Source organism: Diabrotica virgifera, chromosome 6, assembly GCF_917563875.1.
Source record: "Diabrotica virgifera virgifera chromosome 6, PGI_DIABVI_V3a".
Classification (NCBI taxonomy): Eukaryota; Metazoa; Arthropoda; class Insecta; order Coleoptera; family Chrysomelidae; genus Diabrotica; species Diabrotica virgifera.
In genome coordinates, this window is record NC_065448.1 from 213,231,885 (window position 1) to 213,259,506 (window position 27,622).

General features: G+C 30.6%; 1 protein-coding gene across 1 annotated transcript; it reads right to left on the reverse strand.

The window, feature by feature from the left end:
• Positions 1-5,368: 5,368 nt before the first annotated feature.
• LOC126886699 (mRNA-decapping enzyme 1B) lies at positions 5,369-27,622 on the reverse strand. The gene is made up of 3 exons (XM_050653694.1): positions 26,985-27,622; positions 19,869-20,180; positions 5,369-5,766 (listed from the first exon to the last, which is right to left on the reverse strand). Exons 1-3 carry the CDS (start codon positions 27,600-27,602, stop codon positions 5,521-5,523), a joined length of 1,176 nt encoding a protein of 391 aa, XP_050509651.1. The 5' UTR covers positions 27,603-27,622; the 3' UTR covers positions 5,369-5,520.

Sequence of the window (27,622 nt, forward strand, 5' to 3'; positions counted from 1 at the left end):
AAAAAATGTATATTGTTATAAAGATTGGCAATAATAAATATAATTTAGCTTATAAAAACTTGAAACAAATTTTTCTTATTATATAAAAGTATAAAACGTCTAATTCTTTTAAATAACGAAAAATATAAACTTTGTGGTTTAAATTGTATTTATTAAAAAATACACTCAAATATATTATTGTTTTTAAATATGTTACAGACATTTATAAAAATTAATTGTTTTAATTAAACAGTAGAAAGTTACTTATTTCAGATTCATATTTAAAAATTTTATTTGTTTCACTTTTGTTGTGGTAAGTCTTGTTCGTCTATCGGATATAATGATCCCGTTTTGAAAAAAAACCTTTCGCAAGGTACAGAGGTAGCCACAGTGGTTTGACGATCGTTCAGTTGGGAGCATCTACGTACAGACACGGACAAGTGAATCATTTTGTGCCGTACAGGTAGGTTTATTATTATTGTTTAAAGTTTATTTTTATATTTATATAAAACTTAACAACTAATTTTTCAGTTCATTTGTTTAATAAAAAATTAAGCACCCACTTTTGTCATTTTTTTGATATGTGTTTATTATACATTTCTTAATCAAATTATATAAAGTTATACAAATAATGGAACGGAATTAAATGAAATAGAAACACCTCGATTGGCTAAGTAAACTATTAATTGAAAAAGAATGGCAAATGCAACATTTCTACAATCTTTGTTGAATATCTTAAAGGAAGATGTAGACGAGGACAAAAACTTTGCACTTTCAATAGTTACTTCATATTAGTATTTACACACAATGAAAAACTTATACAAAAATTCAAATTTTACAAGTATTTCAAACAATAAAAAATAGAAGAGTTAAGGACTTTACCGCTATTAATAGCTACTTATGCCCGGTTGTACCAACAGATCTTAAGCTTAAGTCGAGAATATCATAAGAATTAATATAATATAATTATAATATATTACAATAAGAATACCATAATATAATAATAGATATAATTGATAATAAGGTAAGAATCTAAAATTATGGTGCAACGTAAATGATACTCAAAGAGGCCCTATCTATAAGTAGAGCTTAGCTAAGCTGGAGCTTAAGATCTGTTGGTGCAACCAGGCATTAATTACTCAAACTATAGGGATCACAAACTTGGAGAATAACAAAACAAAACACTGCAAAGATTCAATCCTTCATCAACAAATGCTTACGAAAAATGCTAAGAATATTTGGCCCAACCGGATCACAAACTCAAACTTATGGAGAAAAAAAGGAAGCAAGAACCAATACATAAAGAAATAGGAGAAGATGAAAATGGGTGGGCCATACACTGCGGAAACCTGACACAGATATTACAAAATAATCATTGGAATTCCAACCTCCAGGAAAAAGGAAACAGGGGAGACCGATAAATACATGCAAGAAAACAATTATTAAAGAAGCAGAAAACGTCGGCCTAACCTGGAAATAAGTCAGAGAAAAAGCACAAGAAGGATAAGTAAGTAAAAAATTACTCAATCTTACGGATATTCGCATAATCAATTGTCCAACGTGCTCCGCCCATCTCAAGTATCAACAAAAAATTCCACAACGAATCATCAGTCATCAACGAATCAGATGGAGAGGCAGCGCCGAAAAATCTCTCTGAACTTACTAAAGCTAGTTTTTTCACAGTTGATTACCGTGATTGTGTAGAGAAACATACTGCGGTCGGTCAAGCGAAACACAGCTTGTCAAAGTTGCTTACCTGCGGAGGTAATTAAATCAATTTACTAAGGCTGGAAATCAGTACACACATTCTAAATTGAATATAAATAAAAGTTATTATAGTCGGTCAGCTGTATGACGGGAAAGAGCCGGTCGGTCGGCCCCAATGAATGTACAGGGTTATTTACTATATTTTGACCCCCTTGTAAACTGCTTTATTTACAGAATTAGAAAAAAATGTAAAATACAAAAGTTATTCGATTTTTTAATGATTTTTTGACATATATATCGTACTAGTGACGTCATCCATCTGGGCGTGATGACGTAATCAATTATTTTTTTAAATGAGAATAGGGGTCGTGTGCTAACTCATTTGAAAGGTTATTCAATTCTCTATGCAGTAATATAAACATTAGGATCATTATTTATACAGGGTGTCCAAACAACATTTTTGAATTATTAATTAAACAATTAATTTAATTTAAAAAAAAATTTTTGGACACCCTGTATAAACAAGCATGTTAATGTTTATATTACTGAATATGGAATTGAATAACCTTTGAAATGGGCTAGCACACGACCCCTATTCTCAGTTAAAAAGATAGTCGATTACGTCATCACGCCCAGATGGATGACGTCACTAGTACGATGTATATGTCAAAAAATCATAATTTAAAAATTGAATAAGTTTTGTATTTTACATTGTTTTCTAATTTTGTAAATAAAGCAGTTTATAGGAGGATCAAAATATAGTGAATAACCCTCTACACAGTGGCGGCCGGTCAGGGTCGGCAGTGCCGACCCACACATTTATAGATATAATTTTTTTTAATATTTGTATCTGTGAAGTAAAAAAAATCTGTCAGATAATACAGACTAAATTTGATTCATGGTTTTTAAAAGGATTTAATCAATCCGAGCGTTAAGTGATCCCTGCGCATAAAAGACTTCTCAAAAAATGAATGATCCGAACCATTCATCTGACTTTTCGGCTAGCCGTACCCAACTCTCCGTAGCTTGACGATTTACACGTAAAACTCAACGAAGTAACAAGTCGATGAGCAAGCGAAAGCGAACATACATACATTCTCGCCGTGGGTTAAGCGGCCAGGAACGGCACTTTTAAATCTGCCGGCCGGTGTTTCATTTGGAGCATCGCATCGGCAGAAATTGTCAAAAATAATCACGCCGTTTTACGTCGTTTTGATATTGTAATTTTTTTAAGTTGTCAGGAATTATCATTTAGTGGACATGATGGATCGAAGCATTTGTTAAAAATCAAAGTAATTATAGAGAATTAATAAAATTGTTTTAGAAATATTTACTTTCTGATTCGAAGTGTATTCGTAATACAGACTGAACTAATACATATAATCAAATAGTTACATTTTGAATAACGTTATTGAATCTGAGATTTAGAAAACCATTTGCTTTTCGCTGGAAGTAGATGAAACTTCTGATTATCATGTCATTCACAATTTTCAATTATTGTTGTTCGATACACGTTACGTGGTAATATTTATGAGAGGTTTTTAGGTTTTAGAGACGTGAGTAAAAGCAATAAGGCAGAATATATTTTTGGTGTTTTAAAGAACAGATTAATAGTTATTTATGATATAAGTGTTAAAAGTACACATTTAAGGCACGCATGTGAAAGTTTAAAAAAAAACATACACAAAACTCGCTATCGCTCATTCTGCAATTCACATGAGTGCCTTAAAAATGTACTTTTTAACACGCATATCATACAATATTTTTTCTACAAACATAATTACAGGACAATATCTACAAAAACTTTTACTTGAACGTGACTGACATTCCATTTTTATATTTTTTTGACATTACATCAAAATTGTCTATACGGTCAATACGAACTGCAGTGTCTTAAAAATAATTTAAAGCACTAGTGCCTTAAAGTAGCATTTTTAACGCTCGTATGGAGTGCTAAAAATTGCATTTTTAACACGGTTGTAGAAAAAATTTTTTGATATCAAAAATAAATTGGTAGGGCAAACTGGGGCAATCTTATGACGGCGTTGCTGTGATGTGTGGTGAATTGAATGGTCTCCAGGCAAAAGTTAAAACTATTGCATCACAAGATTTATTTACTCACTATACTATGATGCGCATATAATGAATTTAGTTTTGCATGTTACGTGTAAAAAAAATAAAGAATATCGTCTTTTCTTGCCAGTTTAGCTCACGGATTACTGCTTTAGAACAAGTTTGTTTCGAAAAAACAGCGAACAGTTTGTCAGACGCGATGAAATTTTAAATCTCGGTTAGTTTTATCTAAGCAGATTATCTCTAGTAGTTTTAGTATCTGTAGCAGATTTTCGTGAACAGCTTTTGAAAGTTTTTGATTTTATTATAGAAGGCGACGATTTTGAAAGCGGCGATACCTCGATCCGTGAAGCAATCGGTTTGAGAACTTTATTAAATGATTACTCTTTTAATATTCTTTTAAATATTTTTAAGACAGAGTTGGCACAAGATATTCATTGTTGTTCAAAATCAGTCAACTGACATTATTAATTCCAAAAATAGAATACGAAAGCTGGTGCAAAATCTCAGAGATTTCCGTAATGATAGTAGTTTCCAATATATACGCAGTGACGTTTTGGATTCGCTTGATATTTCCGAACCATCCCAAAAAGACACCGACATGATACATATCTCGAAAAACGAGTAGGTATATCTTGAAATTTTGGATACCTACTATTATATGCAAATAGATACTCGTTTTTCGAATTTTGAAGATTTGCAAATTTTTGACCTCTTTTACGATTCAAAATTTAAAAGTTCCCTTTGCCAAAGAATTTCCAAGATATTTATTATTACAAGTTAGGTACTTAAAAATTATGCCGATCCAAATATTTTCAGAAAGTGGGATAAGTTACAAAATATGTATGTATAATTCTATGTAGTAAGTACTGCAATTCATTACAACAAACTGTTCATTAATTTTCTTATTACCACCAATTTCGGCCTCAAATAAACGAGATTTATCTTGTCTCAAAAGAATCAACACGTATTGTCGAAACACCATGAAACAAGAGAGAATGTCAAGTACATCAAATAAAAAAAAAACAAAAAACAACAAAATCTCCTATGATGATTTAAGCCTTTTAGTTTGATGGTATACCTATATGAGGAGACAAAAAAAACCTTGCCGACCCTGTCTCCAAGGACACGAGCCGCCACTGCCTCTACATTCATCGGGGCCGACCGACCGGCTCTGTCCCGTCATACAGCTGACCGACTACAATAACTTTTATTTATATTCAATTTAGAATGTGTGTACTGATTTTCAGCTTTAGTAAATGGATTTAATTGCCTCCGCAGGTAAGCAACTTTGACAAGCTGTCAGTACCACCTGTTCCACGTTTGGCTTTACCGACCGCAGTATGTTTCTCTACACAATCACAGTAATCAACTGTGAAATAACTAGCTTTAGTAAATTCAGAGAAATTTTTCAGCGCTATCTCTTGGACTAAATTAACTTTCGACGTGTTGACACACTGAAATTTCCAATTCAACTATCGACTGTAGGCGCACCCTACACAACTAAATAGTTTAGTCGAGAACGAATCGTAATACCCTCACAATTCGACTAAATAGTTGTTCTACTAAAAAGTTGTATGTATGCGCTGGGTCTAAAGTAATACAAAAAGCTTGTAAATTGATATAATCACAAAATCAATTAGGTACAATAAAATTCCAGATTTCAGTTGTCAATAAGTACGTACAAATTAAAAAAGCCTGTTCCGTTGTCAATGTTGAATCATTTTCTTCAAGTAAGATCTTCCCAATTAAACTAATACTTTATATAAAAGATTTACTTGTACTAAGATTAACTTTCTCCATTATTGACTTTACATAAGCTTCGTGAATTTGTTTAGTGAAATCGGCGTTGTTTTTTAAAAGGTAAATAAGGGCTTGGGCTAATTGTTTCTCCGTGAGTAAGTCAATCTGGTCTGCGTCAGTTGTGGAGCTGTCCAAATTTTCTTTTGGTTTTGGGGTTGTGAACATCATGGGAGTCATCAGATGGGGTTTCTGTGAATCTATAAACTAAAAAAAAACAATGTAAATATTCAATTACGCAAGAAAAAAGTTTTCTAAGTATGTAACTACACTGAGGTGCAAAAAAATTGATCCACTTAAAAATTTGGTCATTTTTGATGTTTCGAATTTCCTAAACCTTTTTTACCGAATTTTTTATCATGTTATAGCCTTATTCATTAACAAGATCGCTGTAATAATAATGTTGCTAGACAGGTAAACTGTCATTGTATATTGGGTGTACGAATCAAACTGTATTTTTTCTCAAAGTTCGCATCATCCTGGGGACTATTCTAGCATTTATAAAATACTGAAATTAAAACCCAACTATAGCCTCAGGTTTTCTTAACATTTTGTCGTTTGATTCATTCGGTTATGTTGGATAATAAAAAAGTTAGGTACTTTAACAATTGGCCATGTTCGTCATCAGTACAGGGTGTTTCTAAATAAGTGCGACAAACTTTAAGGGGTAATTTTACATGAGAAAATAATGACAGTTTGTCCGCAAACGCTTCGTTTCAGAGATACGGGATGTTCATTTTTTTTACAAACTGACGATTTATTTATTGCTTTAAAACCAGTTGAGATATGCAAATAAAATTTGGTGGGTTTTAAGACGTAGTTATTGCAGATTTTTTGACGTACAATATATAATTTAATATTCACCATTGGCGCGCAAACGGGTATTATGACCGATAATATTACCCGTATGCACACCAATGGTGAATATAAAATTCTAAATTGTATGTCAAAAAATGTGCAATAACTACGTCTTAAAACCCACCAAATTTGATTTGCATATCTCAACTGGTTTTAAAGCAATAAACAAATCGTCAGTTTAAAAAAAAAATTGAACATCCTGTATCTTGGAAACGAAGCGTTTGCGGACATAAGACTACAGAGCAAACTGTTATTATTTTCTCACGTAAAATTATCCCTTAAAGTTTGTCGCACTTATTTAGAAACACCTTGTACTGATGACGAACATGGCCAGTTGTTAAAGTACCTAACTTTTATATTATCCAACATAAGCGAATGAATCTAAAAACAGAATGTTAGAAAACCTGAGGCTATAGTTGGGTTTTAATTTCAGTATTTTATAAATGCTAGAATAGTCCACGGGGTGATGCGAACTTTGAGAAAAAACACAGTTTGATTCCTATACAATGACAGTTTACCTGTCTAGCAATAATATTATTACAGCGGTATTGTTAATGAATAAGGCTATAACATGGTAAAAAATCGCTTAAATCGGACAACAGGTTTAGGAAATTCGAGACATCAAAAATGACCAAATTTTTAAGTGGATCGATTTTTTGCACCTGCGTGTATGTATCTATAGATTATGGAAAAACTGGAACTATTCCAGGTAAGGGATATAACGAAACTAAAAAAATCTATAGGATCTATAACTCTACGAGTAGGATTTGGAATTAACCAACTTTGTTCACATATCTACAGTAGCCAAGAAATATATTTGAGAACAAAATTACAGATAAGACTAGTTTTCAACTGTTTTTCAAAACAGTTGCACCGTGGGCACTGGACCTTAGACTTACTACCCTTTATTTATTTTTCATAAAATCATGAAAACTAGTTTTTTATTTAATAAAAAACTACACACAAACAAAAAAACTATTGATATTATTTACATCAAGAATCTACTGCATTGGCAAGAAGCTATCAAATATTTTTTATTATGATAATGTTATTTATAGTTATGGAATTTACCATGATTCATGATTTATTGGCTATGGTAATTTTTAATTCTCAATAATCAATATAACTTTTTGCTGTGAAGTGATAAAAATAGCAAATAATAAGGTATTTCTTTTTATAATAATCTACAATACATTTTGCAGTAATATGAGTTTGTCTATCACTTTTGTCATATTGTATATATATATTATAGTATATTTCTTGTGATATTTTAGAACTATGTATTACTTCAATACTCATTGTAAAGTTAAAAGTTAGAAACAACAAATACAGCAAGGTCACCTAAAATTGTTTATAGAAAAATTGTTCAAAACAAAAATACTTTTCCGTAATTGAAGGGTCAGGGGGAAGAATGATGAATGTCTATCTGTAAGCATTTTTAGTACGTTCTTTAAAGATAAAATATTGCAAAACCTCTAAATTTTAAAGAACCGCTTGGATTGACATGAAATTTGGCATACACATAGCTAACAAGTCAAAGAAAAAAAGTGATATTGTGCCGATGTGTGCTTTTGCCCTAGGGGTGAATTTCACCCCTTTTTGGGGGTGAAAAATATATGTTCGAAATAAGTCCAGAAATAGATAAAATGACTAATTCTAAGCAACTTTTGTTCTATAAAGTTTTTTCACTAAAATAATACTTTTCGAGTTATTTGCGAGTGAATATGTTAATTCTTCTACAAAATAACCACGTTTTCAGACGGTTTTTCGCAAATAACTCAAAAAGTAAGTATTTGGTCGAGAAAAAATTCTCATCAAAAATATAGCAAGTAAAAAAGTGAAAATCATGGTGTATATATTAGGTCACTATACCTAGTAGAAGCAGAGTTATAGCTAATGAAAAATAGGTTCATATTCGTCAAATTCCAAATCGAATATTTTAACGTGCCATAACCAAAAAACGAAGCACTTTTTTGAGGAAAACTCATTTTAACTTTATTAAAGTGTTTAAAAAGTGCTTATTTTTGTTTAAAAAAAAAATTTTTAACATCAAAAGTAAACAAGTAACGCTCAAAATAAAGTTGGTCACTTTTTTTGGTAAGAAATCGGGAAAATCACCCCCTAATTAGCATTTCAAATGAACTTAATTGTTACCACTTCACAAGTTTTTTACTCGCGTACGTATTGATCATATGATCTGTAAGTTTCATCGGTTCAAAGTCCTTATTCTTGAAAGAGCTGTAGTTAAAAGGGCTTGAACGAGTCACTTATCATGAGTGTATGCAAATTTAGAAACACCGAAACTTAACCAATTTTTGTCTTACAGAAAAACAAAAAAATAAAAATATTCAGAAAAGTAAAGGTGAATTTTTTATTGTTTAAGATTTTTGGTATCTAACAATTTTTTTTGTTATTTTGAATTTTTGATTTCAGTTATTTTGAAAAAAAAAACATTTTTTTCAAAATTAAATTTTTTAAAAATTTTACTTTTAAACCAATTTTTTTAAAAAATAAGCACTTTGAATCGATGAAACTTACAGATCATATTATAAACACAACATAAGTAAAGTAACTTGTGAGGCGGTAACGATTCATTTCATTTAAGTTGCTAATTGGGGGGTGATCTTCCTGATTTTTTTTTGCCAAAACAAAAGGGACCAACTTTATTTTGAGCGTAACTTGCTTACATTTGAAGCTAGAAATTTTTTTTATAAAAGCAGAAATAAAGCTTTTTTTAAACACTTTAAAAAAGTTGTAATGTGTTTTCTCCAAGAATGCTTCATTATTTGGATATTTCACATTGAATTATTTGGAATTTTTCGAATATGAACCTATTTTTCATTAGCTATAACTCTGCTTTTGCTAGGTACAGAGACCTAATATATATACCGTTTTTTTCACTTTTTGATAGGCTATAGTTTTGCTAAGAATTTTTTTTTTTGACAAAATGCTTACGTTTTGAGTTATTTGCGAAAAACCGTCTAAAAACGTGGTTATTTTGTTAAAAAATTAACATATTCACTTGCAAATAACTCGAAAAGTATTGATTTGGTGAAAAAACTCTATAGAACAAAAGTTGCTTAAAATTAGTCAGTTTATCCATTTCGGGACTTATCTTGGACATATATTTTTTCACCCCCGAGATGGGGTGAAATTCACCCCCAAGGCAAAAGTACACATCGGCACCATATCACTTTTTTTCTTTAACATGTTAGCTATGCGTATGCCAAATTTCATGTCAATCCAAGCGGTTCTTTAAAATTTACAGCAAAAACCGTGAAAGAATGTACTATTTCGGTAAAATGAGAAACAAAGTTACATATTAATTGTTTTTCCGCCTTGCGCCCAATCTTGTGACGTGGTTTTAAGACGATTATCATCTTTATTTCCCGTTTGCCATTCACAAGTTGATAGTACTCTTTCTAAGCTAACAGATTGCACAAAAATCGCAAAATGACCAAAAATTGACATTCATCATTTTTCCCTCTCACCCTTCAATTGTTAACACAATAGTTCTTTTAATTACAAAAGGTAATAAACAACAATTATTATTAACAGTTCAGAAATTAATATTTTTAAAGAAATTTCTTTAAGAAAAATAATTACCAAAAACAAATGAGAAACCGATACCTACCACCACAAAAAGAAAAAAAGTTCAAATATTCAGATCATACTCAGCAGTAGAAGATATTCGCCGCTTCAGTTCACAATGAATGAAACCCGAATGGCAAACAAGAAAATCTAACATTGATAAGTTTCGCAAAAGAAATAATATCGAAGAAAGAACGCCTGTGTAGTAAGATTGAATTTTTACTAACGGTACTGATTGATGTAAAAATAAATTATACAAATAAATCATATTATCATTCTCTTTATCTTTATCCTTATAAAATGCAGAGTGGTCCTTCCTAATTACATTTCTTATCTTGAGTCATGACAATATCAATCCCCTTTATAGACGTGTTCTGCCAAATCATCTTCCCAGGTCTTCCTCTCCTACTCCTTCCAGGAACCAGCAGATCATCAATTCTTCGTATTGGATGGTTAATGTACCAACACTGAACATGACCAAATCGTCTTAACCTATGCTCTCTCATTTTGGCATCAATTGGTGTCACCCCTAGACTTCCTAATATACTCCTTCTTCATTTTATCTTTTTTGTCACTCCACTCATCCATCTAAACCTTCTCATTTCTGCCACATGCACTTGTTATTCGTATTCCTTTTTAACTGCTCAACAGTCGGTTACATACATCTTACTTAGCTGACATAGCTGAGCTTATGGCTGTTATATAGAATTTTCCCTTCAGCTTCATTAGAATTTTTCTATCCACAACACACCACTAGCTTCCTTCTACTTCATCCACCAAACCCTAATTCTACTGCATCTCCATCTATTTGCCTTATTACTCTCTATTACAGATCCTAGAAACTAGCTCCTAAAAACTATTACTTTTCACAATAAATTCACCAGCCAAATTATATCATTGTATTTGTAGTAACTCTATCTGTAAATAAACATTCTAAATACTCTGTTTCTGTCCTACTACGTTTTAAACCTGTTTATTCAAGAGCTCCACTGTTCCAGTTTTTGTACTAAGTTGCTTTCACTATTTCCTACTAACACTACATTTTTTTTTTTGAAAAATGGCTTTGGCAGAGCCAATTAGCCAGACTTGTTTGTGATTGATTGCAGATTCATAGTCATAAATTTCTTATAAACATAAGTACATTCTACAATATTATTTTTATAGATACAATGGTACATTGTGTAGCTTTTTTTTTATTTTGTTTTTTTTTTTATTATTTTACTGTTTTTTTAATATATATTTTAATTTGTGCCAAACACTTTTTTTTTTGTTTGTTTCTATTTTTTTTCTTTTTTTTTATGTTTGTTTCAATTTTTTTTTTCTTTTTTTTTTATTTATTATTTTTTTGTTATTATTTTATTATGTGCTTTTTTTTATATATATTTTTTTTTTAATTTTTTCAAACCACATTAACAAATTATGCCTATTATATTACGTTTACAACTTGTATTTACATAATTTAACATGTTTATAAATGAGATGAAGAATTTCCATATCATTTGTAAATATTAAAGTATTAAGGTTTATTGGGAAAAACATTTTAAATCTAAACTCTAAACACTACATCATCAGCATACATTAAGCACCAGGGAATGTTACTGTGTAGTTATCTGATCCACAACTAATGAGAATAAATAAGGACTAAACACTAAGCCTTGGTAGACCAGGGCTCATCTGTAAAAATATTAGCACATTTGGACGTTGAGAGGTGACTCAAATTTTTTTGCAGAAATTGCTTGAAAATAAATCAAATATTGATACGCCAGGGCAGATAAATAAAAATGAGCGATTTCAGGGTAAAAATCAATACAGGTATTTGAAGGTGCTAAATCGTAGGGGGGACATAGTTAATTAAAAATACATACAGAGGTACTCGCAAATCAACCTCAGTTTTTTATAAACAAAGGCTAAAGTCAGAAAATATGGTTTTTTGCCTGTAGCATTTTTTGTATCATGTTTACAGCAAAAGTTGTATTATGAAAGTTGTGTATCATAAAAAAACAATTAATTTTAATTTTGATTAGTTAAAATTGATAAATAATTAACCGAGATAATTGCAAAAAACCACATTTTTTGCACTATTTTGTAAATGTTAATAACTTTTACTAAATATGACCTAAGGAACATATTGTACCTTAATTATGAGGATATTATGTGCCCTTACTAGAGTGCAAAGTATCAAGAAGATCGTTTTGTTAGTTTACGAGTTACGTTAATTGTTTATCCAAAACATTGAATGTTTAAACATCTATTGTTGCCCAAGGGGTATTTTCAGAGCTTTTTAGCCAAGTGGAATGAGTTTTTAAAGACTCAAACTACTAAGAAATTAAAAAAAAATTATACATTTATTATTTAAATGCTCTTAAACAAGTCGTTTAATAAATAGCGAGTTTTTCCTTATAAACATTTAGAATAACTTTGTTATTTTTCACGACAAATAATTATAATTAGTTGTATCAGAAAAGTGGTAAAAAACACATATTAAAAACTAAAAATAAACTTTCTATGACCAATAATACCCAACTTATACTTTTTTTTTGAAAAATCATATCTGTATTGTTTATAAATATTAAGAGTCGAAATTTGCAAAAAATCATAATAGACATCTATATTTTACATTGCAATTAATAACTACTGTATATCTTGTATTTAAAATGAGTAATAACCCTTTAAAATGAAGGTACTCGAGCTGACTTACTGGGACCGTGTGATGGGGGAAGGATCTCTGAGTCCGCTTTCGCGCTTCGAGATTTTGGTATTGAAAGTTCAAATTGGAGCACTTGAAAATTTTTACAATAACTCCGCTTCCAGAGAACGTAGAGCCTTCATTTTTTTTTTAAAATGGGGTAACTGGACGAAATAATAACGACTAGCTAATTTCCATTCACCGGAAAAATCGGGAAATTCTGGAAAATGGACTTTTTTATTCAACATTCATTTACAACGTTAACACTATTTAATATATTTCAATAAATATTTTCATAGCATATTATAAATTTGTAAATAAATAATAAATGTACAGTATATATATCTTTATATATAAGAAATAGTGGATGTGTGAGTTATTCGTAAGGGGATTTTTCCACATTCTCTATTTCATTTGTTTTTATCTTTATATATATACAGGGTGGTTCATCGTATTTGCCTCGGTCTCTGTACGGAAAACGACTTGATATTTAAAAAAATATTCTTGACAGCAATTTACAGGGCAATTAACACTACAATCTAAAACTAATGAAAATTATACAGGGTGCTTCAAAAAAGAGGGGTATATTAAAGTTATATTTTCTCTTATGGAACACCCTACTCGTGAGCCATTTTTGAATTTTCCTTAAAAAAATAAGCTATATTTTTATAAGGGTTTCCTACACGTAAATACATGGTGTTATGATTTATTTCAATTTTTATAAGAATGTAAGGTTTAAGAAAAAAAAATTCATATCTACGAATCTAAGAATCCGTGACAAAATTTTTCTTGGATCTTTATAATAGACTATTCAGCATATTGGAACAGATATTTATTGTAATAATATTTATAATTATTTAATCGTACATTTTTAGATTTAAAAATTAATTAAAAACAAAAACATTCAACAAAACTGAAAACATAAACAAAAACATACCTCATTATAGGCCCAAAACTAGTTTTAATGTGTATCTACAAAAACACATATTAAGTATGTGTTTTTGTGTTTTGTGTTTCTCCACAATACACCAGGGTAGAAAAATAAATATGAGCGATTTCAGGGTAAAAATCAATACAGGTATTTGAAGGTGCTAAATCGTAGGGGGATATAGTTTATTAATAATACATACAGAGGTACTCATAAATCGACCTCATTTTTTTATAAACAAAGACCAAAGTCAGAAAATATTAGTTTAGCATAGTTTACAAAATCTCAAGAAGATCTGTTTGTTAGTTTACAAGTTATATTAAATGTTTATCCCAGACATCGAATATTTAAACAATCATTGTTGCCCAAGGAGTGTTTTCAGAGCTTTTTGGCAAAGTGCAATGACTACTTAAAAACTCAAAGTACTAAGTAAGTTAGAAAAAATAATATATTTATTTTTTAAATGTTGTTAAACAAGTCGATAAAAAAATGGTGTTTTTTCCTTATAAACAATTAGAATATCTTTGTCATTTTTTCTGATAAATAATTATAATTGGATGTGTCAAAAAGCTGGTAAAAAAATGTACATTAAAATGAAAAAAAAAACTTTCTAGGACCTATAATAGCCAAGTTATACTTTTTTTTGAAAAATCACATCTCTATTGTTTATAAATATTAAGAGTTGAAATTTTTAGAGCATGGTAATAAATATCTATATTTTATGACAATTGATAAGTACGAACTATCTTCTATATAAAACGAGTAATAACCCTTTAAAGTCAAGTTACTCAAACTGACTGAGCTGGGACCGTGTGATATGGAAGAATGTCGGAGTCCAGTTTCTCGCGTTGAAATTTTGCTATAAAAAGTTCAATTTGGAGCGCTTGAAAAATTTTACAATATCTCACCTTCCAGACAACGTAGAGCCTTTAATTTTTTTTGGGGTAACTCGACGAAAGTATACCAACTAGCTAATTTTCATTGGCCGAAAAAATCGGAAAATTCTGGAAAATGTATTTTTTATTCAACATTCATTTACAACGTTAGCACTAATACATTTTGATAAATATTTTCATAAAAAATTATAAATTTGTGAATAAATATTAAAATATAATTATAGTATGTATACAGGGTTGTTCATTTTATTCGCCTCGGTGTCTGTACGGAAAACGAATTGATTTTAAAAAAATTCTTCATAGAAATATACAGGGCCATTAACACTACAATTTAAAAATAATATGAATTATACAGGGTGCTTTAAAAAAGAGTGGTATATCAAAGACATATTTTCTATGGAACACTCTACACCTGATGAAATTTTTGAATTTGCCCTTAAACAATAAGCTAGACTATACCTAAATGCAGGGTGTTTTGATTTATTTCAATTTAAAAAAAAAAGTAATGTTTTAGAAAAAAAAATAAACAGGTATTTACGAATCTAAGAATCGGTGACAAATTTTTTTTGGATCTTCATAATAGACTATTTAGCATATTTAAGCAGATTTTTATTGTAACAAAATTTATAATTACATGATCGTACAAAAACAAAAACGTTCTCAAATTGAAAAAAAAATGTATAGATTATAATTATTGATCTTCGTTAATTCTACACAGTTTTTGTACAGGTTCATCAATTTCTTCCACATTATCCATAATTTCTTAAAATAAATCAATTGTACCGAGCTTTGCATAAATTGCAAATATGATACTGATGAACAAAGATGCTACAACCTTTTGACAGTTATTATAGATGACAAAAGTGAAGTTGAAGAAGATTTGTTTAAAAAAATTAGGGATAATGTTTAAGAAATTAATAAATCTGCACATAAACTGTGTATAATTAACGAAGATCAATAATTATAATCTATACATATACATTTTTTCTTAATTTGAGAATGTTTTTGTTTCCAATTAGTTTTTAAATCTTAAAATGTACGATCAATGGCCGGTTTCACCAACGACGAATAGTAGTTTATTCTATGATTAAAGTTATTCGACCAATAAACTGACATATCTCCATTTTACTAACGTCAAATAAGACTTATTTTATTTATTTATCAAAAAAATACTTACTCTTTGACTAAATTGGCAAGTTAATCTGACTGTAAATATTTAGAAGAAAGTAAATTCGCCAGTTTCACTTTAAATTATTAAAATTATATTGAAACAAAATATAAACTTAAACATCTAATACATTTTATTGGACGAATAGCATTCATTGATTTATTTGTTGTTGGTGAAATTGGACCTAAGTAATTATAAATTTTGTTACAATAAACATCTGTTTAAATATGCGAAATAGTCTATTATGAAGATCCAAGAAATAATTGTCAACGATTCTTAGATTCGTAAATATTTATTTTTTTCTAAAATTTTACATTTTTCTAAAAATTTAAATGAATTAAAACACCCTGTACTTAGGTATAGTCTAGCTAGCAGCTAGCATATTGTTTCAATTTGAGCAATTCAAAAATTTCATCAGGTGTAGGGTGTTCCATAAAAAATATATCTTTGACATACCACTCTTTTTTGAAGCACCCTGTATAATTCATATTATTTTTAGATTGTAGTGTTAATGGCTTTGTATATTTCTATGAAGAATTTTTTTTAAATCAAGTCGTTTTCCGTACAAACACTGAGGCGAATAAAATGAACAACCCTGTCTATAAATAAATATATAGGTACATACCATAATTATACTTTAATATTTATTCACAAATTTATAATATTTTATGAAAATGTTTATCAAAATATATTACTGTTAACGTTGTAAATAGAATGTTGAATAAAAAAATCCATTTTCCAGAATTTTCCGATTTTTCCGGTCAATGAAAATTAGCTAGTTGTTATTCTTTCGTCGAGTTACCCCAATTTAAAAAAAATTGAAGGCTCTACGTTCTCTGGAAGCTGAGATATTATAAAATTTTTCAAGCGCTCCAAATTGAACTTTCTATAGCAAAATCTCGACTAGAGAAACTGAACTCCGACATTCTTCCATATCACACGGTCCCAGCTCAGTCAGCGTGAGTAAATTGATTTTACAGGGTTATTACTCGTTTTAAATAGAATATATTTGGTACTTATCAATTGTCATATAAAATATAGATATTTATTACCATGCTGTAAAAATTTCAACTCTTAATATTTATAAACAATAGAGATGTGATTTTTCAAAAAAAAAAAGTATAACTTGGCTATTATTGGTCCTAGAAAGTTATTTTTTTCATTTTAATGTGCATTTTTTTACCAGATTTTTGACACAACCAATTATAATTATTTATCAGAAAAAATGGCAGAGATATTCTAATTGTTTATTAAGAAAAAACTTACCATTTTTTTATCGACTTGTTTAACAACATTTAAAAAACAAATATATTATTTTTTTTAATTTTCTTATTACTTTGAGTCTTTAAGTAGTCATTGCACTTTGCCAAAAAACTCTGAAAACACTCCTTGGGCAACAATGATTGTTTAAACATTCGATGTCTGGGATAAACATTTAACATAACTTGTAAACTAACAAACAGATCTTCTTGAGATTTTGTAAACTAATAAAGGCACTTAATTACCTTATGATCAAGGTACAATAAGTTCCTTACAACCTATTTAGTAAAAGTTATTAACATTTCCAAAATAGTGCAAAAAACGTGGTTTTTTGCAATTATCTCGGTTAATTCTTAATGGATTTTAACTTGTAAAAATTTAAATTAATCGTTTTTTTGTGATACACAACTTTCATAATACAACTTTTGCTGTAAATATGATACTAAAAATGCTATAGGCAAAAAACAATATTTTCTGACTTTGGCATTTTTTTATAAAAAAATGAGGTCGATTTACGAGTACCTCTGTATGTATTTTTAATTAACTATATACTCCCTACGATTTAGCACCTTCAAATACCTGTATTGATTTTTTTCCCGTTTTTATTTTTCTACCCTGGTCTATGAGTTATCCTCCCTCTCAAAAAGGTCCGGAACATTGTTTAAATATACAAAATGTCAAAAAATGAAGGAAAAATTCGATTTTTTTCTTCGTTTTTTTATTATAACTTATAAAGTATTCATTTCCGAGAAAAGTTGTACTGACATAAAAGTTGCGTAATTAAATTTCCTACAATATAGAATTGGTTAGCAATTTAAAAAATAGTCACCCTTGTTGCAAAATAGCAATAATTGCGAAAAAAAACATACAAAAACAAGTATTTGCATTTTACGTTTTTCAACCATTTATGCTACACTTAGGACCTTCATATTTCACCCAGAAAAACTTTATGATACAGTAAAATAATACTGTAAATTTCATTAAGATCGGTTCAATAAATTTTGCAAAATAAATTTTGCAATCCAGCTTTCGCAAAAAAAATTCATTTTTTCAAAATATTACAGGACTGAAAATAAAGCAGATAGCAAGTTGAATTTTTTTTTTGATTATAGAAGTGTACTGTACCTTTCATTCGCAGTTTTGCAAAATTAAAATCGATTAACTACCACGGCGTCAGGAATTTTTTTAAATAAACATTCATTATTGGTGCTACGCGCAGGACAGCGGATAGTTTGCTCTTATTGGGCATTCCAATGACCTTTGATAATGATTGATACATTTTAATTTTTATTACATTTCGGTATAAATAAATAAATTTGTTTATTGCAAAATAAAAACACATAGTCTATCCTTTGAAATAACACTTTTTTTAGCAAAAACTTTATTGTTTATATATTTTAACTTAGAGAATAAAAGCTTATTATTTTTAAACATATGTAATTGTTTAAACAATATTTCACAAACAATTATAAAATTAGTTTGATTTTTGTGGAATTAAAATATTAAAATACAACAAAATATAGAGTAAGAAAATAATATATTAGATAAAGATTAGAAGAAATTTTGGTGGAAATCAACTTGTGTGAATCGAACACCGCTGCCCTGCACGTAGCACCAAAAATTAATGTTTATTAAAAAAATTTCCTGACGCCGTGGTAATTAATCTATTTTAATTTTGCAAATTGCAAATGAAAGGTACAGTACACTTCTATAAGCAAAAAAAAATTCAACTTGCTATCTGCTTTATTTTCAGTCCTGTAACATTTTGAAAAAATGAATTTTTTTTGCGAAAGCTGGATTGCAAAATTTATTTTGCAAAATTTATTGAACCGATCTTAATAGAATTTACAGTATTGTTTTACTGTATCATAAAGTTTTTTTGGGTGAAATATGAAGGTCCTAAGTATAGCATAAATGGTTGAAAAACGTAAAATGCGAATACTTGTTTTTGTATTGTTTTTTCGCAATAATAATTGCAATTTTGCAACATGTCTCTCATAATTTTTACATATTCACCAGGGACCTTTCTTATTGAGTGCCCATCACAGAATCTCTCAATGAACTATCATATGCTTTCTCAAGATCAATGCATAGTATATGAGCATTTTTTGTTGCTTTATATTACATTACATACAAACAAATATAGAATAATAAATTCAATAAATAGCAACTAAATATACAGTACGTAAATCGTTCAGCTGGACATAGGGAATATACATGGAGAGAATTGTGGCAACTGCGCTAACCTGTGTTAGTTGAAGCTTCTGTTCGAGTATGAGTTTTTGGTGCAATAGAGCTGTTAGAACGAATAGAATGAGTGGCTTTTAAAGCAAGGCTGTTCATAAATAAATCAAAAACAAAGTTTATGATTAACACGTTGACAGACAGTACGTCAAATGTATAAGCAAGTGTTGTGACACTACATGTATTTTGCAAATAAGAATAGGGAAAAATGCAACGTCTATGGACGTTGTGTCACATTACATCAATGGAAATTAGACGTCTATAGACGTTCTGTCCGTCAACGTGTTAATGAGTTAATAATTTTACTTTGATTTTTAAAATATTTTGTATTTAAAAACTAATTTCAAAACTAAACAGTTTTCTCATTCCCTTAGGCCAAAAATATTCAGCTACTACATTGTCATATTTTGACGTTTATTTGTGTCAGTCGAAATGAGTTGTGAATTTTGAGGATAATGCCCCTTATTGCTAATAACCATATTGTCATTGAGGGAGCTCAGTTGCCACAAGTATCTCAATATAATACAAATATGTATTAATGTATCTAAATATATACAATGTATGTTCCCTATGTCCAGCTGAACGATTTACATACTGTATTAGTGTTCTCCAGATAAAAAACACAGTCTCATACTTTTCACTTTTACACTTATTAATTAGTATGTAAATTATCCTTACCTGACTAAATGGGGAGGAACTCAACAAATCATGAGATTCTTCTTTTTCTGTCTGCCCTAAATTATTTTGTTGCAATAAAAAAGCAAGTGGCGATGTGCTTTGTATCAAAGATTGGCTTTTGAGGGAATTGTGTAATTGGAATCCATTTTCTGAACCAATTTTATTTTCAGAACTTGGAAATGAGATAGGTACACTTCTTCGATCACCACTAGATATCACTTTTTGCTGCCCAATTAAACTATCTTGAGGTGTTATAGACCTCTGTTGCTTTTCTATATGTTCAACAGAATGTGCAGGATTGGACATTAATCTCTAAAAATATATAACAGCATAAATTACTAATTAGCAATATAACTTTTAAAATAGGAAGAACCACACCAAAAGAAAAATTATTACTACAATTTGTTTACACATCTAAGTTATACTAGCTAAAAACAAACACTATTTAACATTAAACAAGAGCACAAAAACAACTATACAGTAGAGTCTCGGTTATCCGCCATAAACGGGCCGACGGAAGGGCGGATAAGCAAAAATGGCGGATAATAGGGAGCGTTAAATGAAACACAAGTTTAGGCCTTGATGATTTCCATTCTCCGATAGGAGTGGCACAAGAAGAAGAAGAAGAGAATCAGTTTAATTTTGACTGACATTGGACATTGTAGATAGAATGATTTAGGATGTATCTCGTTTTGTTGCCGCCAATACTCGCCGTCTTGTAGCATCATAATATCGACAGCTCTGGCGTCTTGTTGCTCGGCGTATTTTATCTCATCTTAAAAAATTTTTACTCATTCTTTAATATTTTCAAAGTTATATAAATTTGAAAAAAAAATTTTGCTTAAATGGTGCGGCGGATAAAACGGAACGGCAGATAACCGAAGGGCGGATAACCGAGACTCTACTGTACTTTTTATGCCCAGTTGCACCATCAGACTGTCTACACAACTGATTTGCTAACCGCCAATTCAACGATTTAAATCAATGACCAATGGTTATTTTTCAAACCATTGAGTTGCACCATTCTAAAAAAAAACTACTGGTTTACAAACCTACAATATATAAGTTGCAACACTGTATTAGTACAGATTATTCTATGGTTTTTCTCAGAGGCTTTTTTCAGTGTGACGCAAGTGACAGAAAAAAGGCACGTCTGTGATAATAATATATATACACATGTATAACAGTTATTCCAGTTGTTGATAGATAGCGCTATAATCGAAAAAAAAAAAAAAAGATTTGGGTTTACCGATTTACTGATTATTTACCTATTACATATATATATACGACTATAATTTAAAGTTCTTCTCAGTCTTTCAGTGTGTCATTAATGATGTAATATATGATTTTATGAATGTAGAGAATCATACCATAACATGACATTTTAATTAAAACTGACAGTTGTCAGAATCGTAATCGTAATTTGGTATAAAAACAAATCAATTGTGTTTATTTCATTTATAAAAAGGTATGTTCTTTGATTTGTATAGTTTTATAAATTGTACACATTATAGTCGTATTGGGACCGTGCAAGTTGCGCAAAGCGACACCTATTTCTACGCTCTGCACTTTTATTCGCACTTTTAATTGTATTGACCAATTACGTTAGTCCTGGTTGCTGGATAATTGTCAAGGCCATAGCCCAAAAAATAATAAGAAGAAAAAATAAGATTCAGGTTATGTGATGAAAACATAAAAATTGTATGTAGTAAATAAAATTAGTTATTAAAATGCAGTACTGCAAGCAAAATACAATTAATTAAATTTACCTTTATATAATAATTGCATATCATATCAATATTGTGGAGCAACATATAATTTTTCTCTTTCAATGACAGTAGATATGAAGTACGTCAATTTGACAATTTCAATTGACAATATGAATTATTTAAGAAAGTTGCAATATTTCTCCGCTATTCGCGCACGATCGTTTCACGTATCCCTTCCAAGTACTTGCACACCGCGAATAGATAATACATAAATATTTTTTGTTCGATTATAGCGCCATCTATCAACAACTAAAATAAATGAATGATTTTAATCACGGACATACCTTTTTTCTGTCACTTCCAACTTATTGCGTTAGAAAGAAATCGAAAAATTGTGACGCACTGAAAGATGCCTATGAGAAGGAGAATACTAGAATCCGAGTATGGTCTAACAAAGAAGATTGTCAAAGAAAGTTTTTTAAGGTTATGTTAAAATTGAATTCCCAATTGAAACAACATTATTTTCTTGCTTATTCAGTATCTAATAATAATTAAAAATGCATTTCTAGTCATTGGGATAAATAATGGTACACTTATACAGTGATGAGCACGCTAATAACTGGCAAAATAGTGCAAAAGATGGAAAACATAATACATTGCGAAACAAAAAGAGATGAAACTAGTGGAGATGGAAATGATCGTTATAAACTAACATTACATTACATAGTTTCCCACCTTTAGACGTCTGTGACAGGAGTATTTTATAAAATTCTGTCACAATGACAGTTGTCATACTCCTCTGATACATCTAAAGGTGGAAAACTATGTAATATAATGTTAATTTATACGTTTATAACATTCATTTCCATCTCCACTAATTTCATCTCTTTTTGTTTCGCAATGTACTATGTTTTTCATCTTTCGCGCTATTTTGCCGGTTATTAGCACGCTCATCACTGTATACCTTGCTTTAAAATCAACTACATTATACTTTATACCAATCTTTGTGATCTCTTACAGATCTTATTTTACAGTAGACTCTCTCTATAACGAACACAGGTATTACGAGGTTTCGCTTATAACGAGGTACACTAGATGTCCCATGAAATTTCTATTGAACTATAACACCTCTATAACGAGGCATATTTGGTTATAACGTGGAAAAATGAAATCAAAGAATATGTTTTTTTACCTGTTTTTGGCGTGGTGATGGCCATAAATAAATACCATAACTGAATATATAGAGGAATGCCCAACATCTGTGTGCTTATTGAGACCAGTGCTGTAATAAATTTCACCACCGGTAATAAACTTCTTCTTCTTTAAGACCACAAAAACATCGGACGCCGTCGAAAGAATCGCGTTGCTCAAGTGGAATTGGGCAGGACACTTCGCCAGATTGTCAGACAACCGATGGACAAAACGTATTGTCGAGTGGAGGCCACGAGAAGAAGCACTACGGAGCAGAGGACGACCACCAACCAGATGGGCTGACGATCTGAAACGTATTGTCGGCAACTGGATGCAAGCCGCACAAAACAGAGAAAGATGGAAAGAGCTGAGGGAGACCTATGTCCAGCAGTGGACGCGTACGGGTTGATGATGATGATGATGAATAAACTTCTTGTTTATCTACCGACCAATATTAAATATGATAGGAAATTTACAATTTACAATAGCCAAATTTCATTGTTGAGGTTGACCATAAACACCTAATAAACTACGTAAGAGGCATCAAATCATTTCAGTGGTGGTGGTATGCACAATATTATTGTTGTCTGATATTCGAGATCCCCTTATAACGAGGTAATTAGTCCGCCATTTCAATTCTCGTTATAGAGGGAGTACTGTATATGCATTATATCTTCCAAATCATTCGAAGATGAACTCAAAAACGATGATGATAAATTCATTTTTCTTAATTATTATTTACTATACGATGACAGTTTAAAAACTAAGGTAACACAAAAAAATATAAACAGTGTAAAACAGTTGATTATTCCAGTATCAGCAGAAAAATGGTTGATTATTTTTGAGAATCCAAAAACTGATTTCAATTGAGTAATGGTTGGTGCAACAGATTCTAAAATAAAACAACAATCAAAGGCAGAAAATCAATTGTTTATTTGTTGATGCAACTGTGTTTTATCTTTGTCATTTATGTCATGTCATATTCTACATAAGAAGTGTTTTGTGGAACCTAGAAATATTTGTAGAGGCCTTGGAGGAGTACAATGAAGGTATAAAGATTAATAGTGTACCAATAAGTCTTCTTCTTCTTCTTCCTTCTTGTATGTAGGCTTTAAAGCCTGTTTCTTTTTCAATATTAGCCTCCTAAATTGTTTAAATTATTGTGCCAGCTTTTTCTTGGTCTGCCAATACTTCTTCGTCCATTTGGTGACTTATCTTGTGCTATTTGTACTATTCTATCCTCTGTCATTCTACTGTGTTCGTTAAACCTCTGTTTGTTTTGTCACCCATCCACTTATGTCTTCTACATTGCATGATCTTCTTATGTTTTCGCTTCCCTCCCTATCAAACAGACTTTTCCTTGATATTCGTCGAAGTATTTTCATCTCTGTTGTTTCTAGTATTCGTCTCCTTTTAGATGTGTCATGTCTTGTCTCCGACGGGTCTAATTGCTGCTTTATAGATTCTTGCTTTTGGATGCTTGCTTCTTGTCTTTCGTGTTTATCCTTCCAGATTGTGTCATTAAGAGATCCCGCCGCTTTACTTGCTTTTAAGTTTTGTTGTCGTACTTCCTCTTCAACATCTCCGTAACTGGTTATATCTATTCCCAGATATCTAAACTTTACTTTCTGCTTTATTATTTTAAAGTTTACAGATGATGCTTAATAGAATAAATACTAGGGGCAACCAATTCGGACTAAAGATCAAAAAGAAAAACTAAATTTATGGCAATAAAAGTAAAAAGAACATTCAAAATATTGACCTGCATATTGAAACCAAACATATTGAAAGAGTAAACTGATTCAAATATATGGGATATAAGATTAATAAGCCATTTGAAATGTGTTACAGAAGGATGCTTAGAATAGCATGGACACAGAAAAAAAAATGAACAAGGAAGTATTGCGAGAAATGGGCAAAGAATATGAAATAATAAACACAATAAAAATGAGAAAGCTGTTCTTTATAGAAAGAAATGTACAATATATCTTGCTGTTCCTCACATTAAGAGGAATAGCAAGAGATATGGACTGCTTCAACTATTCTTACAGGGAAAATTGGAAGGAAACGAGGATCAGCAAAGATTTCCTGTCTGAAAAATCTAAGTATGTTGTTCAACTCAACAAACAAATCGTTTCAGAGCAGCAGTGTGCAAAGTACATAATGCCATGATTGTTGCCAACATCCGAAATGGATAGGCACTGCAAGAAGAAGAAGAAGAAGAACAGTATAGTATGTGAGTCCAGATGTGGTCACATAGACTGCGAAACTATGAGTGTGTCCATATTTGGTGCACTTGGTCATTAACCCCTTCGGTATGGTGATGCACCCGTGTGCATCATGCTTGACTGTCCGGTCAGTACAGTGATGCACACGGGTGCATCATGAGTTTTCGTTCGCCATAAGGCGGTGACACCATCTTCATCATATTTCAGGTATTTTTGTTCCGTCCGAATTACCTTATTCAAATCTAAATGTGGGGAAACCACGCCCAAAGTGGGTGATGTCCAGAAGGAGATTAGATTTAGTTAATTTGATTGGTGATAAGGTTGTTTGGATGTTTGACTGATGGGATTGTGTGGGAGGTGAAGGTACTGTGCTGCTGTTTACAACTTACTTTACTATCCCTTGCAAGATAACTCAGATGGAATTTCCCAGATTAGGAGACTGGGATGATATCAAGCACAAAATAATCTGGGGAATTCCATCCGAATTATCTTGTTTATCTTTTTTACTAATTTTTGTTTAAAATGATATTTTATGGATAAAATTTAATTTAACTCACATACAATGTAGAATATTAAATTTAATAAAAATAGTTTTATTTCTAAAATTAGTGTTATTATTACATTAACTTTAATTAGTTGTAGTGTGATACTGTATTTTAACAGACTGCGCGAAGCCGCTCAGTAAACGGTTGAATCCGTATATAGGAGCCGACTTGCCGAATCACGGTCCGGCACGAAGGGGTTAAACTGTTAAGTTACAAGTAACATTTACTATAGAATCCCTAACGTGAGAATTTTACTGTCACTGTTGCATGTGGTTGTCTTTTTAAAAGACAGATCACATGCTGTCATTTTTTTGTGGCGGATATTCTTGTGTTGGGTTTGATTTCATGTAATCGAATGAACTCTTTCAGTAAAGTCGTCCCAGGAACGCAACTCATAAATATTGGCAATATCATTTTAAAGTCTTCTACTTTAAAATGTATAAAATATGTCTAATTTGCCGATATAAATGAGTCAGATTAAATTAAATTATTACAAGAATTTTTTACTAAGCAACAACATTTTTGTTTAATTTATTAATATTTTGTATTTTGACAACAACATCCGATGTGGACGTCAAAACGTTAATAAAATCATTTTGTTAGTTAATTGTGGCTTATTTCTTATTTATAATAGTTGATTAAAAAAATGCCACAAGGAAATAGCTTCAGAATAACATTGACTGTGTGCACTTGGTTGTATGATAACTTCCAACTACTTCACTATCGACCATGATGGCTGGTCATGTGATTGTCTATGATGCACAATCATCAAGCAAGTATCCACACAATAGTCTGTAATTGTAATAACTCATCAATTTATTATTTAGTACTCAGCAATTCCCTTTAAAGCATCTCCAAAAACTGACAATCCCATATATACATATATACAGTCATGCTTGTGCTTGATTGTCTGTATTAACCAATTATGAAGAGGGGCCATTACAAATAATAGTACAGTAAAACCTCTGTTAACTGAAATAATTGGGGGAGGCTGTTTCAGATAACAAAAATTTCGGTTAAAAATAACATTGTTTTTTGTATTCTTCTTGTATCAAACTACATAGTATTCTTGATCAAAGTTGGTTTAAAAAAATACTATGTGGTGATTTTGTAATGTCGTGTAGGTATATTTAATTGGATTCTTTAGTTGTATGAAAGCAATGTTGATGATGTTGACAAATTAACATAGAATTTTCTCAATTTTTCAATAAAAATTTACTTTTTATTGACAAAATTATTGAACTGTCACCCGTTTTTGGTTAAATGATGTTTGGGTTAACAGAAGTTTTACTGTATATTTACTACACAGTTGAGACGATGATCAGTGAACACAATAACATGTTTATCCTAAATAAAACTGAATAATACTACAAGTTGCCATATGGGCCATAACATTATAAGCCAAACATTAAAATTAACAATCTTTGTGTTTATTTGAATTACCTGCAATACATGTTCTTCTGTATTAACCGGTTTTTGGCCTGTATTTGTACTAGCTTTTGCAAAAAAGTCCATAACACTTTGAGATGTAACATCAGGAACCCTAGGAGTCGAAGAAAATGTTGGAACTGCATCTTGTTTGGTTGGGGTTCTATTAAAATCTTCTTGAGCTTTACTTAACATACTAAATATATCAACATTGTTTCCTTTCTTTTTCGATTTCTCATCACCAGTGTCTTTTAGACCTTTCATGATAGATTCTACTAAAACGGTAATACGAATACACTCCTCTCTGTTAAAAAACCAAATTCCGAATATTTTACTTTTTGAATTCCTATACAGTAAAAACGGTGCTTGCATCTGATACTCAAAATCTTTTACAATTGGCTCAATCAAATTGTCAGTGTTTAACCTATTCATAACCATAATACTGTGAAATGGTTCTCCATTTCGGCTGTATACAAACAGTGCACCTTCGGTTTCAGTTTTTTCCCACTCGTTAATGGAAGTGTTAAAATTATATAAAGCGACGTGTGTAGCACTTGCAAGAATATCTTTTACATATGGATCTACTCTCTTGATAGACGTTACACTCATACGCAACTCGACGGAATCAGCCATGTTTTTAAATAAAGTACACA

Coding starts and splice junctions, on each gene's coding strand:
- LOC126886699 (XM_050653694.1), bottom strand. CDS start 27,602: ATGGCTGATTCCGTCGAGTTGCGTATGAGTGTAACGTCTATCAAGAGA. Junction 20,181..26,984: donor CAGAAGAACATGTATTGCAG/GTAATTCAAATA, acceptor ATATATTTTTAG/AGATTAATGTCCAATCCTGC. Junction 5,767..19,868: donor GTTCCTCCCCATTTAGTCAG/GTAAGGATAATT, acceptor GTTTTTTTTTAG/TTTATAGATTCACAGAAACC.